Source organism: Paramisgurnus dabryanus, chromosome 14 (assembly GCF_030506205.2).
Source record: "Paramisgurnus dabryanus chromosome 14, PD_genome_1.1, whole genome shotgun sequence".
Classification (NCBI taxonomy): Eukaryota; Metazoa; Chordata; class Actinopteri; order Cypriniformes; family Cobitidae; genus Paramisgurnus; species Paramisgurnus dabryanus.
The window spans coordinates 31,195,601-31,212,992 of NC_133350.1; the positions used below are offsets into that span (position 1 = coordinate 31,195,601).

Consider the following 17,392-nt stretch of genomic DNA (forward strand, 5'->3'; position numbering starts at 1 on the left):
GCTGAGCTGAAGGTGAAGATGGCCGTCACGCAAGACTTGATAATTACTAAATTGGTGCATGCACAAAAACAAAACCTGTAAAAACTCAATAGGCAAAAATTTCTTTATTTTGTTTCTTAAATGCATGGATAGATTTTAAAGAGTGTAAGTGTGGTAATAAGCCAAAACATAATTGGTTAACATGCATAGAAAGATGCATGTAAATTAGGCCACATTTTTGTATAAGTGACTCCTCTTAATATTCTCATCACATCAATGATTTGGCACAGAATGATTAATTGGACCATGCTTTGTAAAAACATAATAGTAATATCACGGTACTAAATTATACGATAAAAAAGCATATTTAAACAAACCAATTGTAATACATTACTTGTGGTGGTTAAAGAACTAGTATTTTACAGTCAAACATGGTTTTTTTAAATAATGCAATGGGGAACAAGGTGTTTATGTGCGGAAGGAACCGAGACCAAACCTATCTAGTTTTTCCTGTTATAAGCAGAATGAGCCAGTGGTTTATTGAAAAGTTTGCTCAATCTTTACACTCCAAAAAGTAATCTTGGCATAAGAGTCAATATTTGCAACATTAACTTTAAAAACAACTTAAAGGGGTAGTTTTACAGACAGGATTAGGTTAAGCCAGGACTAGGCCTTAGTAAAACTTTTTTGTTTTACTTGTTGATTTTATTTTATTTTACTTGTTGATATGTTTTAGTATTGTTTAAAATGTTAACATACTTAATCCAAGCTACTATAAAAAAAATGTAATAAATATTAAAATTGAAACACTTACAGTTTTTTTCGATTGCTAAACGCCAGTGGGCACAACTGGAGTCACATGTGCAAAACTCTAACTACAGTCTGCACAGCAGCAGTTCATGTGGACCAAACTCTAGTTCGTTTTTCATTGCTTGAACACAGTTTTCAAAACTTTACACACTTATTCCATGACTTTAATCACAACCTGCACAACACTGTGGATTTACAGCACTTTGTTCAAATGCTAACACACTGCTGTCAAAACTGTGAACCACACATTCAAAACACAATTGATTTCAGCATTGTGCCTTTCAAACACTGCTGATTGCAATTTCATATAAATATAAATTCCAATTTCATATATATATTTCATTTATATATAATATTACCTTTCATGTACTTTAAGTTTCTACCTTTTTTCTCATTACTGTAATTCCGTAAATTACTACAGACAACTGAAGCAAACTGCTAATTTTCATTTACCCTAAAAAATTATGATGTTCTAAAAAAAATATTGTGATAAATCAATAAATAAATCATTCTTTAAAGAAAACATTACTTGGTGTGACATCACTGAAATTGTTAAAACTGTAAAGATATAAAGTTTGTATTTTGTGTATTGGTGTTTGATGTTAGTGTTTTTCCTCTCAGTGTGTTGTGAGTGACAGTGTGTGTTATCTCAGTGAGGGTTGTGTTTAGTGTTTGGCTGCACGGAGCTGTTTTGAGCCATATGTTAAGAGTTGTGCTCAGGTGACTTTTGGTAGTGCAGACTGCAGTTAGAGTTTTGCACATGTAGCTCCAGTTGTGCCCACTGTCGTTTAGCAATCGAAAAAAACTGTAATAGAATGTGCTCTGGGGGGCACCTCACAGACTCATTGGAGACCCCTGCTTTATAGCCTACATCTTATTCAGTCTCCTGCCATGTTGATTTCAAACCGAGGCTGTGAGTGATGGATGTACAGGGTGTGGGCTTTAAACAAATCCACTATACAGTGCACTATATCAGGTGTCGGCCATTTTGTAGTGCACTGTTCAGAAATAAAGGTACAAAACTGTACCTTTTCTGTCACTGAGGCTGTACCCTAAATTTCATTTGATACCTTTAAAGCAATACAAAACAGAATACAATTTTGGGTAGATTACTGTACCTTAAGAACCTACATTGTTAGAAAAAAGACAAAATATGTACCCTAGCTGTCAGTGGGGCAGCATCCTTTAAGAAGGTGATTGTATGGACCATTAGGTACAGATATGTAAACATTTAGTACCAATATGTATCTTTGAGATACTAATATGTATTTTTTTTTTAGTTACTAATAAGCTCTCTTTGGTCCCAGCATGTACTTCTGAGGTACTAAAATGAAATCCTTAGGTGCAAAGCTGTACTTTTTGAAAGGGTACAGCCCCAGGGACAGAAAGAGAACAGTTTTGTACTGTTATTTCTGAGAGTGTGGTGTCTGAAACCTGAGTAAACAACTTTATTCCCTCCGGCTTAAACCAAGACAGAGAATGATTCTATATCATTTTGAATTATTAGACAATAGGCACTATTTGTATTTTTAAAACCAAGAATACAAACACCTCTTTCAGTAGTTTAGTGTAAATAGGGTCAACAATTCTGACACCTGTACAAGTAAAGCTGTTCATAAGGAATTTCATTGGTCTTGTCTTTACCACCTCATGTATCAATCATCAGAAGATCAGATTGAACTCAAACTGGCTTAAATTACGTTCTGGCTATATTTTTTGCTTTCATGGACACCTTTATGAATCATGTTTAGTGTATTTTTATTATATTTTGTCTGGTAAGGATATCACCATCAAAGTTTTTACATCTTAGATGTAAATAGTTTGTTTAAGAATTAATTTTCTCCAGTGGCGGCCGGTGACTTCTTTTTTTCGAGGGCGCTCGATGCGAAGTTCGTCATAACATGTATATAGCTCGTCATGTGTGTGGTTCCTTTTTTCAAAATATGTGTTCTGCGCATTGAGAGGTCCTGTGTGTATCACGTGTCATGCCAAAATAAGAGACGCGTCTAAAGGGTTTATGATAAAAAAGATGCTTGCGTTTGCCAGATACTCACATAATCTCATGCGTAATCAGAGTTTACTGATAAGGGAGTGTCTTATACGTGTGAACATGAGTGTCTCTTTTATCATAAAAGGGTTTGACGCGTGTGCAGCAGGCACTTATTTTGACAAAACACGTGATGCACATGGTTTACATGACGCAACTAAAATTTGACATTAGTGCAATGTCAGATACTTCAAGAAACAACTTCATAATCACGGTCAGGGCCGTCGCAACTGGGGTGAAAGGTGGTTCTAGGGGCCCCCACTGCCCGGAGGGCCACACAAAATCCTGAAATTATAATATACTGGCCCCTTACTTTTAATAATATATTGTATATATTAGTTAAATGGTTAAGATTTTAATGAAGTTTTCCAAAAATCTCATTCTGTCCCCTCTTTTAAAATGGTTTAATCTGATCTGACAGTTTTTAAATTATTCAGTTCAGTCAGTGACAAACATTAGAGGTAGCCAATGATAATGTAAGTCCCACCTACAGCATGTAAACATAACCAATCAGAGTGAGGCTGCCGCTAAACTTCATGGTTGAAGTTTACAGTGCTACAGGATCATTTTGTTTAAACCTTTACTTTTTTCTTCAAATAAAAAAATCACAATAAACCCACATGTTTACTGTATGTCATAATTGTTTTAATAAAATGTTTTAATTTAATTGAATGCAGATATAGCATTATATAAAAGTTTGCATGAGTTTAAAAAAATGACGTTTTACTAATTTCATGGTTAAATAAAGAAATGCTTTTATTTCACGTACAGTGTCAAATCATATACATCCAAATGATGCAAGGATTGTAAATAATAAACAATTATATTTATGATAATGTATAGTGTTCATTGTAACTGAACTGTCCCAGCTCTCTCTCTCTCTCTCTCTGAGCCTTGAATAAACAGATTTCAGATCCATATTGACATGATATTCAGCGCTGTTTCCTAGTTAATCTCAGGCACTGGTACAAGAAATAGTGCCGTCTTCTTTTTTACGAGAAGTAATTTTTTCTCCTTTCTCGTCAACACACCAACAGTGACCTCTTTGCATTCCTCGTGATGAGCGACACTGTTTCAAGAGTAAAAGAGACCACATTTTAGTACTTCATAACTTAAAGTGATTTAATAATTTAACTATTCTTACATAGCAGTTTTTTCCTTTAAATCCTTAAAATGGTACATTGGTTTAATTTCTTAATTCCTCAGATACACACCTGTTTCCTCCTGAAGAATCCCTGTCTGTCACAGTTAGGAATGTAGATGTCCTGGATTGAATAAATGACCGTCAACTCAATACTTTGGAGCACTGCATTTAACAATTTACGACAAGGACCCTGTTGAATTAAACAGTGAATGACCATGAGAAAAACCACTGTGAATGCAAATATTTTATTTGTTTTATAAAAAACAAGGCAACATACTTTTATTTACAATAAGTCATATTAGTTAAGCAATATCATCTTTTTATGAATTACAACAACCCATCACTGGTCATAATTTAAAAATGTAAGCTGAAATGAGCTCTTATTACATGCAAAAAAAATTTAAGAAAGCAACAAATGTTTTACATTGCATGTAGTCTGTTTTAAAATAAATATAAAAATATGAAGAGTTTGGTTCCAAAAGCAGATAACTCTGATAAACAAATACATTTGTATTATTATGCTAACATGTTTTTATTGTGTTTTATTGTTCTACTTATCTTATTTTTTGTTATGAAGACTTAAATCAAAACAAACCAACTGCACTATGACTGATATTAATTGGAGTTATATGGTTTTGGAACCAAACTCTTTACATGTACAACTGTAATTCATAGATATAAATATTACCTTTTCATTGTTTACAGCAGTCAATGGTCCTTTTTCTGAAACTGAAATGAAATATTTGAAGATATTAAAACATATAATAAATGGTAAATATATATATAAAAAAATTGTTGCAATAAAGAATCAATAAAGGTTTCTTTCTTTATACACTTCATTAAACATAATACAAAGTGGTATTTGTACATTTCACTGTATACAATAAATATAAATTCTATTAATGTGTAAGATGGTGTAGTAATACATTATTTTATTTTCAAATTCTTCACACAAAGCTAGTCCTTCTCACACTTATATTTATAGCTATATTTAAAACAATTATAACTTAAATCGAAAGGGAAAACTAATGAAACTTTCAATACTAGAACATTTACTAATGACACAACATTATAGTCTTTTTCTCAAGACCAAAAGTTTTTAAAAAGTAATCTATTAATAGACGTTACTAACAGCAGCCATCTTACCAGTAGGTGGAGGTACATCAGGAACGGCACTTTTAATGTTCTTGCAAAGCCCTCGTCCTTGAAGCAGTGCCTGAAGAGGGCTTTGCTCTCCATGAGGAGGGATACAGCGCAGACCCTGAGTACATGGCAGAGTGTAAACCCCACAGGGTTCATCTAATGCCAGTACAGATGTGCTCTCCTCCGCTGATAAACGTTCAGAAATGGGACTCTTGAGACTGCCCGAGGACCCATTACACCCTTCCTTACAACCATTCCTTAAGCCCAATGCAAAGACATTGGAGCTGAATAAGCAAAGCTTAACCAAAAGTATGAATAAATCATTGACACAAAGCATGTTTCCAATTCAGAGCTCAGCAGGTTACAAGTTTCTTTCTTTTTGATTTTGATGGTCCCCTTTAATACTGAAATTATAAAGTTGTATCAGCCAATACCTAAAGAGTAATTAGATTAAAACTGCCCAAACATGGGCTGGTTTTAAAATGCTGAGTAGGAGGTGGGTGGATGAGAGAGCAGCAGATTCTTTAGGAGTTGGAAAAGAGTTTTTTAACATCTGGTTCAATATCATTATCAAAATCCTATTTGTTATGATAACATTAAGCTGTTTATGTATCCTATGCATTCATAAGCATTGTGCAGATTTTGTTTCAATTGATACAATTGATGTTCATAAAATAATAATAAATAATATAAGCCTGAAACGTTAAAACGTATTAGGAACAGCAATATTTTAAACCCCTTTATGTATGATTATCCTGTTTGTATAAAAACGTAGTAAAAAAGTAGTATATTGTCAAAAAAAAGATTTTTGACCTTTGCACCTAAATAATCCCCATTAGCCAGACATACACATTGGTACCAAATGTGTACTTATATATATATATATATATATATATATATATATATATATGTCAGTGGTCTCCAACATGGTGCCATCGGTTGCCCGCACGGAGTTTGTGAGTTGCCCGCCAAAGCACATTCAATCAATAGCCTCAATTTTAAAATGTATTTTATTATTATATTTTTTTATATTAGCTTGGCTTCTTTTATGTATGCTAACATTTTAAACAATGATTAAATATATCAAAAAATAAAATAAAATCAGCAAGTAAAACAAAAAAGTTTTGAGTAGACTATATCAAAAAAGTAATCCTCCACATTGTTTTATCAATTGTGGTGGCCCTCGCTCACAAAAAGGTTGGAGACCCCTAATATATATATAATATATATATATATATATATTAGTGACAGCTTTTTTTACCATTTAAACATAAACTGCCTTAAACAAATACACTGCAATGTTAGTACCACTTTTTAATTGAACACCCAGGCTAGTATAACATTGAAAAATAAAAACCATTGCAGTGTATTCCATTTTTTCCAATCATCTCCATGTTTCTTCCTCCCAAATGACACAAATGCACACAATCCTTTTTCATGAGGTCATGGCTGATGGCTTAATAATGACTTTAGGTTCAGTCTTTAAGATATTTACCCTTGATCTGTCATTGCACATCTGTCTATTTCCCCTTCACACTGATGTCTACTTGAAATAGGAAAAAGAAAACTATAACACAGGTGTTTCTGAGTGATATGAGGAAAATGAACAAGGGCTTTCCTGCCTCACTCAGAACTTTCCTAAAAGTTTCACTGACATCAACGGAAACACGCCATGTACGTGCTCTGTCAGACGGTATCTCCAGACAAGAAGTATGTCTGTTATGGAAGGTTTTTGGCATACAGTACATGTTGTTGTTAACCAGCTCCATGCCTGCGGACCCAGGTGGGCAAGTCAACACACATCTGTCATTTCTATCTACTGACTATTCAAAATATTTTCTATAGCAGTTTTCGTCATTTTAAATAGTTTGCAAAGCAGATTTACAGAAAATACATATTTTGGTACCAATGTGTACCTCTCTGAACAATTATTAAAAGCATTATATAAATAAAATTGAATTGAAATATTAGTACAAACTGTAGAGAAAAAAATAAATTATGATATACAATATTTTGGCAAGTAAAAAGTATAATTGGCTTAAAATGTACAATAGCTTTACTAACTAAGAAAAATAGTTAAACCATTAAAGTATAACATCATAAACCTAATGTCAATCCAAAGGAGACAGTGCCAATGAACCAAACCTGCAATGGTGCATAAATGAAGAAAATATTTAATATTTGTAGAAGCTGAGCTGTGAGATTTAAACAGAATTCAGTCAGAAAGATGAAATGTGGAGACAAAACAAGCTGATATTAGAATAGAGTCTGCTCATTTCAATTTAATATTAAAGTTTTACAATAAGATTGATGTGTGTGTTTGGTAAGCTAACTTGCAGCATAAATCTCAGTTGAAAGTTTAGAGATCAAGTACAAAAAGGATCTATAAGGTTTAGAGGATTTTGATACTCTGGGATTTATTAACAGACCAGAATTTGCTGATAACACTGTGAAACAAATTTTTGTGACGCTTTTTGTTTCTTTATGAAGTCTGAATTGCTTAAAATGAAAATCACATTACTTTTGTGGACCATCAACAGTGAATATAAAAAAAATTAGATACACTAAAATTATAAACACAACACACTTATTTTTGGCTCCATTTTCTTTGAGTTTATGAACTAAGAGATACTTTCTATGTACAAAAAGGCCAATTTCTATTAAATGTTGTTCACAAATCTGTCTAAATCTTTGTTAGTGAGCACTTCTTTTTTTGCTGAGATAATCCATCCATCTCACAGGTGTGGCACATCATAGCTGTGTCTGAAACCGCTCCCTATCCCCTATATAGTGCACTATATCGGGTGTCGGCCATTTTGTAGTGGTGTGCGAAACCATGAGTGCACAATTTAATTCCCTACATTCATTCACTACTTTTTACCAACAATGCACTCTGATTTTGAGGGTACATTCGATGTACACTTGCTCACTCATATTTCCCATGATACAACGGGAGACGAACGCGTAACTTGAATCAGCTGAAGGATACACCCTGCTGAAAAAACAGAATACCAGCAAGACCAGCATATGTTGTGTTTTCCTGCTGGTTTGCTAGTGAACACCAGCTAAACCAGCATCAGCACCAACATTAGCACCAGCTTAACCAGCACCAAACCAGCATTAGCACCAGCATCCCATGCTGGTCATACCAGCAAGACCAACAAATGTTGTGTTTTGGTGCTGGTGACCACCAGCTAAACCAGCATCAAACCAGCATAGACCAGCATAATTCCCATGCTGATCCATGCTGGTTTGATGCTGGTTTTTTCAGCAGGGCTGACAGTAAACACCAAACATTTACGTTTATACACTTTTGTTAGTTCTTGTTGTGAGTTATTTTCTACTTTTTAAACAAATAAACAAAAAATAAACAAATGAAAAATAATTGCGATATCTTTTATTTAAAATCTAATACACATTTTTATTAAACAAAAAAACAGCAGTAAATAAATATGATAAGCAGTTGTTTTGCTCTCTTTATTATCAACCAATACAATAAACATGACAAATGTGAAAAACATAAGAAAGTAAACTTTACCATTTCACAGTACAATCAATAAAGCCAATCAGGTGTTTATGACGAATCTCTGCGACAGCTCTCTGACGCATGAAATTTACGTCAGTGTCCGAAATCGCCCACTCATTTTCATTTGCTTCTTCCTCTCATATAGTGGACTCAATTGTCAATAGTGAATGAGTGAACAAGGGAACGGTTTCAGACACAGCTCATGATTCTGATTAGACAGCATGATTATTACACAGTTAGAGGCTGTTTACACATGGCATTAACATGCGTTTTCGTCGATCGGATCACAAGTGGACAACGTTAATGCCAGGTGTAAACGGTGTTCAAAACGTTTTGAACGCGTCCACTTTCGACCACTTTCAACCACATCTCCGCCCATTTATCTAATCTGAGGTATTAAACACAAGTTTTATGTCTTTTTTGACTTCTGGCGTGAACATACGGTGAACAGCGCTATTTTTAGCCTTTCATTGATAAAACTACAGCGGCTGATCTCCGTAGTTTCGTTTTGAAAGCGTGAAAGTTGCGCGATCTTATTTCATCAATTGCGCTGAAAATTCAGAGAAAGCTCCAACATAAAAACGTACAAAACACTGTGCAGCATGTTTACTTGCAGACCACCCCCTCACAGTATTCAGTACAGAAGCGGTCGAAAGTGGACAAAAGAGACGGATTTAAATATCAGGTGTAAACGTAATGTGTCTCTCTCGTCCACTTGTGATCCGATCGATGAAAACACATCTTAATACCAAGTGTAAACAGCCCCTTAGTGATAGCACTCTGGGGCCTAGTCCACACGGACACGGGTATTTTTATAACCTGATTTTTTCCTCCTGCAGTTTAAAAAATCCACTCCACACATGCTTGCTTAAAAAGAAATCTGCCTACATGAACACGCAAAAACACGTAATCACGCGCTGTTAAGAGCATGCCACACCAGCAGGTGGTGATATAACCCTAACCGCGTAAAAAAGTCACAGTTATAAAAATACCCGTGTCTGTGTGGACAAGGCCTAAATGTGCAGTTTAATTAAACAGATGTCGCAAGTTTTGACTAAACTAAAATTATTGTGTTTCTAAAGACGGAGTCTTGTTGTAGTCCGAGAAAAGAGATTTACGTTGGAAACAATAACTTGTGTCATCATTTACTTTGGGATTTGTACCTTTTCCATTTTTTAACATGTACTAATACACACGTACATACCAAAGGAAATGTAAAATTGTGAATTGGACCATTAATCTATTGTTTAAAATGGCTTCTCAACTAAACAAAGAAAAACATAAACATAGGATGATGAAGCTAAATAATCTGGATTTTTTTATGAAAGTGAAATATACCTTTAAGCATGCCGCTATCTCCGGGTGACGTGCAGCACTTCACTTCTGTAGTACTTCAGTGGTGAACAGCAGAACAGCAAAGCAAGTTAAACGGCTCAAACAAACTGCTTATTATTTTTTTCATCAAAATGTCCTGCACTCCCCTTTATTTAATTTCCTTTTTTCAAATAAATTATTTTTGAAATAAAATTATACTTCTGAAATAAATTTGGATAGATTAGTATATAGAATTAGGGGGGCTAAAATGGCAGACAGGTGGGCTGAAGTCCCCCTAGAAAGGGTCTAGAACTGCCTCACCATCATCTCTGTCCCCCAAACCCAGGATAACAGGTCTAAATGACTATGTTATGGTTCTTTTAGCTTTATTTATATCCTTATCAGAATATTTTTATTAGCAGTTTCCTTGTATATGTAAACCCATGGTACTTTGCAATAACGCTGGTTTTGATTCTGAATACGCCCCCCAGTAGCCTAGCACTCAAACCAGCGCAGTTCAGGTTGTTGTTATTTACGGAAGTGGTATCTTAATGCTTAGAGAATCCAAATTATAACCCCAAGGCCTCAGGTTTGATTGTCAATGCCAGCAAGGCATCATTTCCTAATTTGGTTCCTGGGCACCATAGTGAGTGACTGCTTACTGCACCAGGTGTGTGTGTTAGAGGTCTACACGGAAGACCAGAGACCCGAAGACCCGGGACCCGACCCGGGACCCGTACGGGTTCGGGTCTATATTTTAAATGATCAGCCGGGTCCGGGTCGGGTCTCAATCTATTACTTCGGGTCCCGGGTCTGTTTAACATTGTGGGTAATACCCGAGGTCAATCGGACTCGGAGAACACACACTCACATTTAAATAAAATATTTCAAAATCAGCAACAAAAACTTAGATGAACTGTCGCATAAATTTTTTCTATGACGCTAAAATTGCGTTAAAAGGTTTATATTTGGTTGCTCCAACCAGGCAGCTAACGCGCATGCGCTCTTGTAATGTTTCTCTGGCTACCAGTCAGGAGCTTCTGCAGTGAGACGCAACGACTTTACCTTTGACAATTGGCTCTTTTATTTAGAAGGCGGGACCTATTCCGCCGTACCGCGCATTTTGCACTGACTTCTCTTATTTTTATAATAATATTATAAATTGACCGTCTTGCTGCTCTTATATCTAAAGTTTTCGCGACTCAAAGAGCACATAGATGATAGCAAAGAAGCAAAGCTAACGAAAGCAGCCATGGCACTGAACGAGCAATCGTTATTATAATTCAAATGGGCAAACATTATTAAGCAAGTTGACCCGATGTAAAACTGCGTTATTAATCACCATGACTGTAAAGTGGACTTTAAAAGCTGGAATAAGCATTAAAAAATTCAATCGTCAAGAGAGGAATAACATGGATGGAACTTTCTTGGAAATAAGGATTGTGCATCACACAGACAGGTACAAGGAGGGAGAAGACTAACTTCTATGGGTAAGACAAAAAGTTTAATTTTCGCTACTTGTTTATTGACTTATTAATAACATTAAGCTAAGAATATTTGCCGGTCGGGTCTGTGTCTTCCCGGACGGGTTCGGGTCCAGATTTTAAATAATAGACGGGTCTTCGTCGGATCCGGGTCCAGCTTTTAAATAATATACGGGTCCGGGTCGGGTCCGGGTCCAGCTTTCAAAACAACAGACGGGTCCGGGTCGGTTCAGTGTAGCACATTTGCGGGTCTGATCGGGTTCGGGTAGGAATTTTTGGACCCGTGTAGACCTCTAGTGTGTGTACGTGTTCACTACTCACTTGATGGGTTAAATGCAGAGGTCAAATTTCAAACATACCTTACCATACTTGGCCATCACATCACTTAACTTCACAGCAATGCATGCTGGTCCAACTGGTCTTTTCGTTAAGATACACAGTTGTGTTAGTTTATCTTTACTGTTTTTTCCACTTCATTCCCTTCTTTATGATGCCAAATCTATGCATCTATGCATGCCACTGTCTGCAGTTTTTTTAACAGTAATGGGACCTGACAAGAGGAATCTTTTGCTTTTGCTAGGGAAAAAGGAGGGAAAATAGTTAAGCAGACATGGCAATAATTTGGCAATGGAAGTCAGGTCAAACTGTATGCAATGATATATTAACACAAGGATGTGCTTTATCAGTCTTTCATACTATTTTTTAAGGGTTTATATAAGGGATAATTTATCACAAAATACAATTTTGTAATACAATATTTACCCACTTATCATTTCAAACCTGTGTGTGCTTCTTCTGTGGAACACAAATAGACTTGTGCTGCGTCCGAAACCGCCTACTTCCATACTATATAGTACGCGAAAAGCGGTATATACGTATATACAGTATACTATACCTCCATACGACAAATTGCTTAAAGGAATAGTCCACTTTCATAAAAATGAAATCCAGATAATTTACTCACCCCTTATCCAAATTGTTTATGTCTTCATTTCTTCTTGACTAAGCAATTAGTTTTCTGGGGAAAGCATTCCAGGATTTTTCTCAATTTACTAGACTTTATTGGACATCAATAGTTTACAGTTTCAATGCAGTTTAAAATTGCAGTTTCAACGCAGCTTAGAACAATCCCAAACGAGGCATAAGGGTCTTATCTAGCAAAACAATTGTCATTTTTGAAAGAAAAATAAAAAATATGCACTTTCAAACCACTCATCTTGCACAAGCCTTGTGATGTGCCAGTATGACCTCACGTATTTGTGTAATTACGTGGAAAGGTCACGCCTTACAAATGTGAGGCACTCTTGCTGACCATTTTAAACACTAGACTGACACAAAGACATTAATTAGTATCATTCATATCACAACAACATCTAAACGGTCCTCTTTCTCCACACTTGTAAACACTGAAGCAGTAGTTTCACATAATGTCATACGTGGCCTTTGACGTGATTAAGTAATACTTAAGGTCACATTGGCGCATTGCGGCTAGTGAGAGACAAGAAGTTGTGGTTTAAAAGTGTATATGTTTTTATTGGCAAAAATCGTTTTTCTAGATAAGACCGTTTTGCCAGTTGGGATCATTTAGACCAGGGGTCGGCAACAGGCAACCCGCGCCCGCCAGCAATATTTTCTGGCCCGCCGGATTATTTTGGAAGTTCGTTTTTTTATTAGACTATTTTTATTTTACAATAACAGTTTACAAATATGGCTCCTATCATTCCTTCATTCGTTTTTTCGTTTTTTAAACCAAAAAGAAAATAAAGAAAAACGACTTGTTTCTCTATTATTTATTTTTTGAACTAAAATGAAAAAAAAAAACAAATAGGCCAAACGACTCGTTTTCCGATTTTCTGATTGTGCGCTCAGATCAAAAATAGAAAAAATTAATGAAACGGGTTAAGACAAATTTTTATTTAACACCTTAGCAGACATATACGAATAAAATAATTTTAAACAGATCAGGTACTATTGTGTTAACAGATTACAGCCGTTTTAATAATGGTTTGAATAGCAACCATGCGCCAGTTTTATTCGCTTACAGTCCGACTTTTGAACTTTTTTCATTATTATTTATTCGTAATAAATAATATGTATTCCCTGATAAAACATATTTGCACCAAATGCTGCACAAAACTCTTCCACTAGCCTGCTTGAGAAAAGCCGTAGCCGCGCGGCGATTTCCCCGCTGCATACTGTATGAAGCGCCCAAAAGGATTCATGCGGTGCATGATGAAATTTTAAAGTATAAAGACGGAACTCTGGGGTACCTATACTTTGGACGGAGCGTGTGGTCTGACTGACAATAGCCCTTTCTTGACAGCGTATCCGCACTTCATTCTGACCACCTGTACAGCTTTAGGAGCTGTTTGGTGCTGAAACCATTGTCAGCCAACAACATTATTTTTTGTGCAAGTAGTTTGAAATAGTTTGGCAGAAAATAGCTTACTTCATTTGTTAGTAGGGCAATATGGTTTCCGTTTATGTTGGTTAGAAATTTGAGTCATAGGCTTTGTCCTATTTATGTTATTTATATTTCATTATTTTTTCTGTGACATTTTTTCTCTGCTGACAGTACAATGTTAAAATAATATTTATATTGACACGAACACAATTTTTGTATAGCATTTATAATTGTTATAGGCTACTTAATCTCTCTCTTTCAGTTAGAGACATTTGAATTTGAGATTCTGGAAACTGTCGTGTTTGGGTTCTTTGTATATCTTATAAAGAAGCAGCAGAGCACAACGACATGGCATACACACTTTTTTATTCACACTCCAACTTCCCTATAGTCCTAGGAAGCCCCTCTACTGCCCCCTAGTGTACAGGCATACAACATTATTCTTGATCACACCACATCTCCCTTTCTGAAAAGCAATAAACTTTAGATGTAATCCTTAAGTTACATTAAACTCTTAATTTCACTTTTGTAACACTGTGAAATATCAGGTCTACTATAATACATTTTTGTACAGACCTATTTAACACTTTTCTTACCAGAGAACACATAATAAGAAACCAGATTACATTCAACAATATCAATATTCAGTTATCTATCTTTTTGTTATTTTTTTTGTTTGTTTGTGGAACACCAGTAGTCTGAAAAACATTCAACACTCAACAGGATTAAACTTCCCATTAAACCCACTTTTAAGACTTAACACCTTTAACCATTTATTTCCCTGTTGCTTTCATTGTAGTTTCCACAGGTCCAGTCTATCTGGCTTTTTGATAATTCTGCCAGACTTGGTTCTTACAGTTTGCGGAGAGCCCGAAGGCCCGTCCAAAGACATCTGACCTGTCTCTGTTACTGTATCTTGCGGGTCAACCTCTGCAGCATGACCAAGCGCTTCACTGCTGTTGTCTGCTGATATGGGCACAAGGTGACGACGGTTTCTCCTTAAAGTACCCTGTGATCCACTAACCAGGTAAGACCTTGGTGTTTCATGTTTAGACATCACAGTACCAGTAGATCTTGTATCTGTAATCCACACTTGATCTCCTGGAGACAGGTCTGGAAGGTTTCTTACTCTGTGTCTACGGTCATAATTGCTTGAGTCCATCCATCTTTTCTCCCTTTCCTTATGCTGTAACGACTGAAGGTCTGGGATGGCTGGCTCCAACATCGCCGGGTGAACTGGCACCATTGTGCGCAGGCAGCGCCCCATAAGCAGCTGAGCCGGACTAAAGCCATTGCTCAAAGGAGTGTTCCTGTAAGCTAGCAGCGCACGATACGGGTCAGTTGCTTTCTTTGAACGGCACGCTCCGCCTCTCCGTTACTCTGAGGGTATCTTGGGCTGCTCGTTACATGCTCAAACTCATACTCAGTGGCGAAAGCAGTCATGTGAGCCCCCTTGAACTGAGGCCCATTGTCAGTTACTAGAATCTCAGGTATGCCGTGCCTGGCAAAAATTGACTTGAGGTGATTTACCACATCTGCACTTCTTGTCGGCCCCAGCTGGGCCACCTCCACATACCTGGAAAAATAGTCCACAACAAGCAAGTAGTCTTTGTTTTTCAATGTAAACAAATCACCCCCCAGCTTCTGGCATGGCCTATCTGGTAGCTTGGAAGGCATAAGAGGCTCTGTCACGTTGGCACGTTCTTTAATGCACAATGTGCATTTCAACAGCAGCTCTCCTATCTGGCTACTCAGCCCCGGCCACCACACAGATTGTTTGGCGCGTTCAAGGCATTTAACAATTCCCTGGTGTCCTTCGTGAATTTTCTCTAGCACCCTATTTCTCATTACTGAGGGGATAACTAGCCTAGTACCCCGCAATAACAGCCCATTGTGAGTGCTGAGAACAGATCTTTCAGTCCAGTAGGGTCTTACCAGAGCATCCAATCTACTGCGGTCTGGCCAGCCTTTGATGCAGTATTTCATCACTTCAGCACACACGCTGTCTGTCCTTAGCTGATCCCGCAGGTCAGATAGGTAGGTTTCGCTTGCTGGTAAATTTGCAATCACAGAGTCGACATAAATGTTTGTTTCCTCCATCAAGCCATCACCATCAGTCTCTCCATGCTTCAGCGGCACTCGTGACAGGGTGTCTGCTGTAGTGAGGCTTTTCCCTGGGACGTGCCTGATCGTGTACCTGTACCTCATGAGTCTCATCCTGAATCTTTGTATTCTAGGTGGGAGGGAATCCAGCGCTTGACTGCCCAGCAGGCTCACGAGGGGTTTGTGATCTGTCTCTAACTCAAAATGAAGGCCGGTGATGAAGTCACTGAATCGTTCGCATGCCCAGGTCAGTGCCAGCGCCTCTTTTTCGACCTGAGCATAGCGCTGCTCTGTGCTGGTGAGTGCCCTGGACGCATACGCCACCGGCGCCCAGGTTTCCTGGCATTTCTGCAGCAGAACACTGCCTAGCCCGAATGACGATGCATCAGCAGAGATTTTCAGCTCTTTGTTTGGGTCGTACAGCTGCAGTACTGGAGTGGACGCTAACTCACGTACAGCACGTGTCTTCTCTGGGTCTGGGCTTATCCCTTCTGCAGCGATGATGTACCCGAGAAATTTCACCTTGGTTTTGCTAAACTCACACTTCGCTATGTTAAGCGTGATGCCAGCCGCCTGTGTCCTCTGCAGGACTGCATGCACCCGTGTGTAATGCTCATCCTGGGTGGAACCCCATATAAGGACATCGTCCATGTGGCAGACAACTCCTTCTAAGCCTTCAGTCACCTCAGTCACCATTCGATTCTGAAAATGTTCAGGAGCCGAGGCAATCCCAAATGGCAGGCGGTTAAAAAAGTAGCGCCCAAATGGGGTGATAAAAGTGGTGTAGTGGGCACAGTCTTTTGATAATGGGATTTGCCAAAACCCCATCTTGGCATCCAGTTTGGTGAATATCTTTGCTCCCGACAACATGCCTAGCGTCTGGTCCACAGATGGGAGGATAAACTTTTCCCTGCACACGGCTTCATTGAGGGGAGATAGATCTACACAGATACGGATCTCATCCTTCGATTTTTTTTGGTGCGACCACCATGCCAGAGCACCACTCTGTCGGCTGTTCGATCCTGCTGATGACCCCTAGCTGCTCCATGCGCTGGAGTTCCTGCTTTACTTTTCCCATTAAGGGCAGTGGGACACGGCGAGGCACCTTTAAGGACACTGGCTTAGCATCTGGTCTGAGTTTAATTGTGTACTGATGCTGTACTAAACCCAACCCGCCACACAGCTTTGGATATTGTTGTTTAACAGAGTCCAAGTCAATGCTATCTACTCTGGCTACAAGTCTGAGGCTAACTGAGGCGGGTCTACTTAGTAGAGCTGTGTTCAGATGTTTCACAACATAAATGTCCTCGGTGGTGCGTTTATCACCACATTCCAGAATTTCTCTGGCTACGTCCACTACAGAAAGGGGTACACGGCCTGGCCCAAACCGTGTTTTGTTGCTTGGAGTGAGGCTGTATGCGGTGCCACTGCATATCCA

General features: G+C 37.7%; 1 protein-coding gene across 1 annotated transcript; it reads right to left on the reverse strand.

The window, feature by feature from the left end:
* Positions 1 to 3,791: 3,791 nt before the first annotated feature.
* igfbp6a (insulin-like growth factor binding protein 6a) lies at positions 3,792 to 15,097 on the reverse strand. The gene is made up of 5 exons (XM_065242070.1): positions 14,749 to 15,097; positions 5,127 to 5,309; positions 4,669 to 4,703; positions 4,051 to 4,170; positions 3,792 to 3,905 (listed from the first exon to the last, which is right to left on the reverse strand). The coding sequence occupies exons 1-5, from the start codon at positions 15,095 to 15,097 to the stop codon at positions 3,792 to 3,794; spliced, it is 801 nt and encodes a 266-aa protein (XP_065098142.1).
* Between the last annotated feature and the right edge of the window lie 2,295 nt (positions 15,098 to 17,392).

Coding starts and splice junctions, on each gene's coding strand:
- igfbp6a (XM_065242070.1), bottom strand. CDS start 15,097: ATGGTGCCAGTTCACCCGGCGATGTTGGAGCCAGCCATCCCAGACCTT. Junction 5,310..14,748: donor AGATACAGTAACAGAGACAG/GTCAGATGTCTT, acceptor AACGTTTATCAG/CGGAGGAGAGCACATCTGTA. Junction 3,906..4,050: donor GATTCTTCAGGAGGAAACAG/GTGTGTATCTGA, acceptor CTCTTGAAACAG/TGTCGCTCATCACGAGGAAT.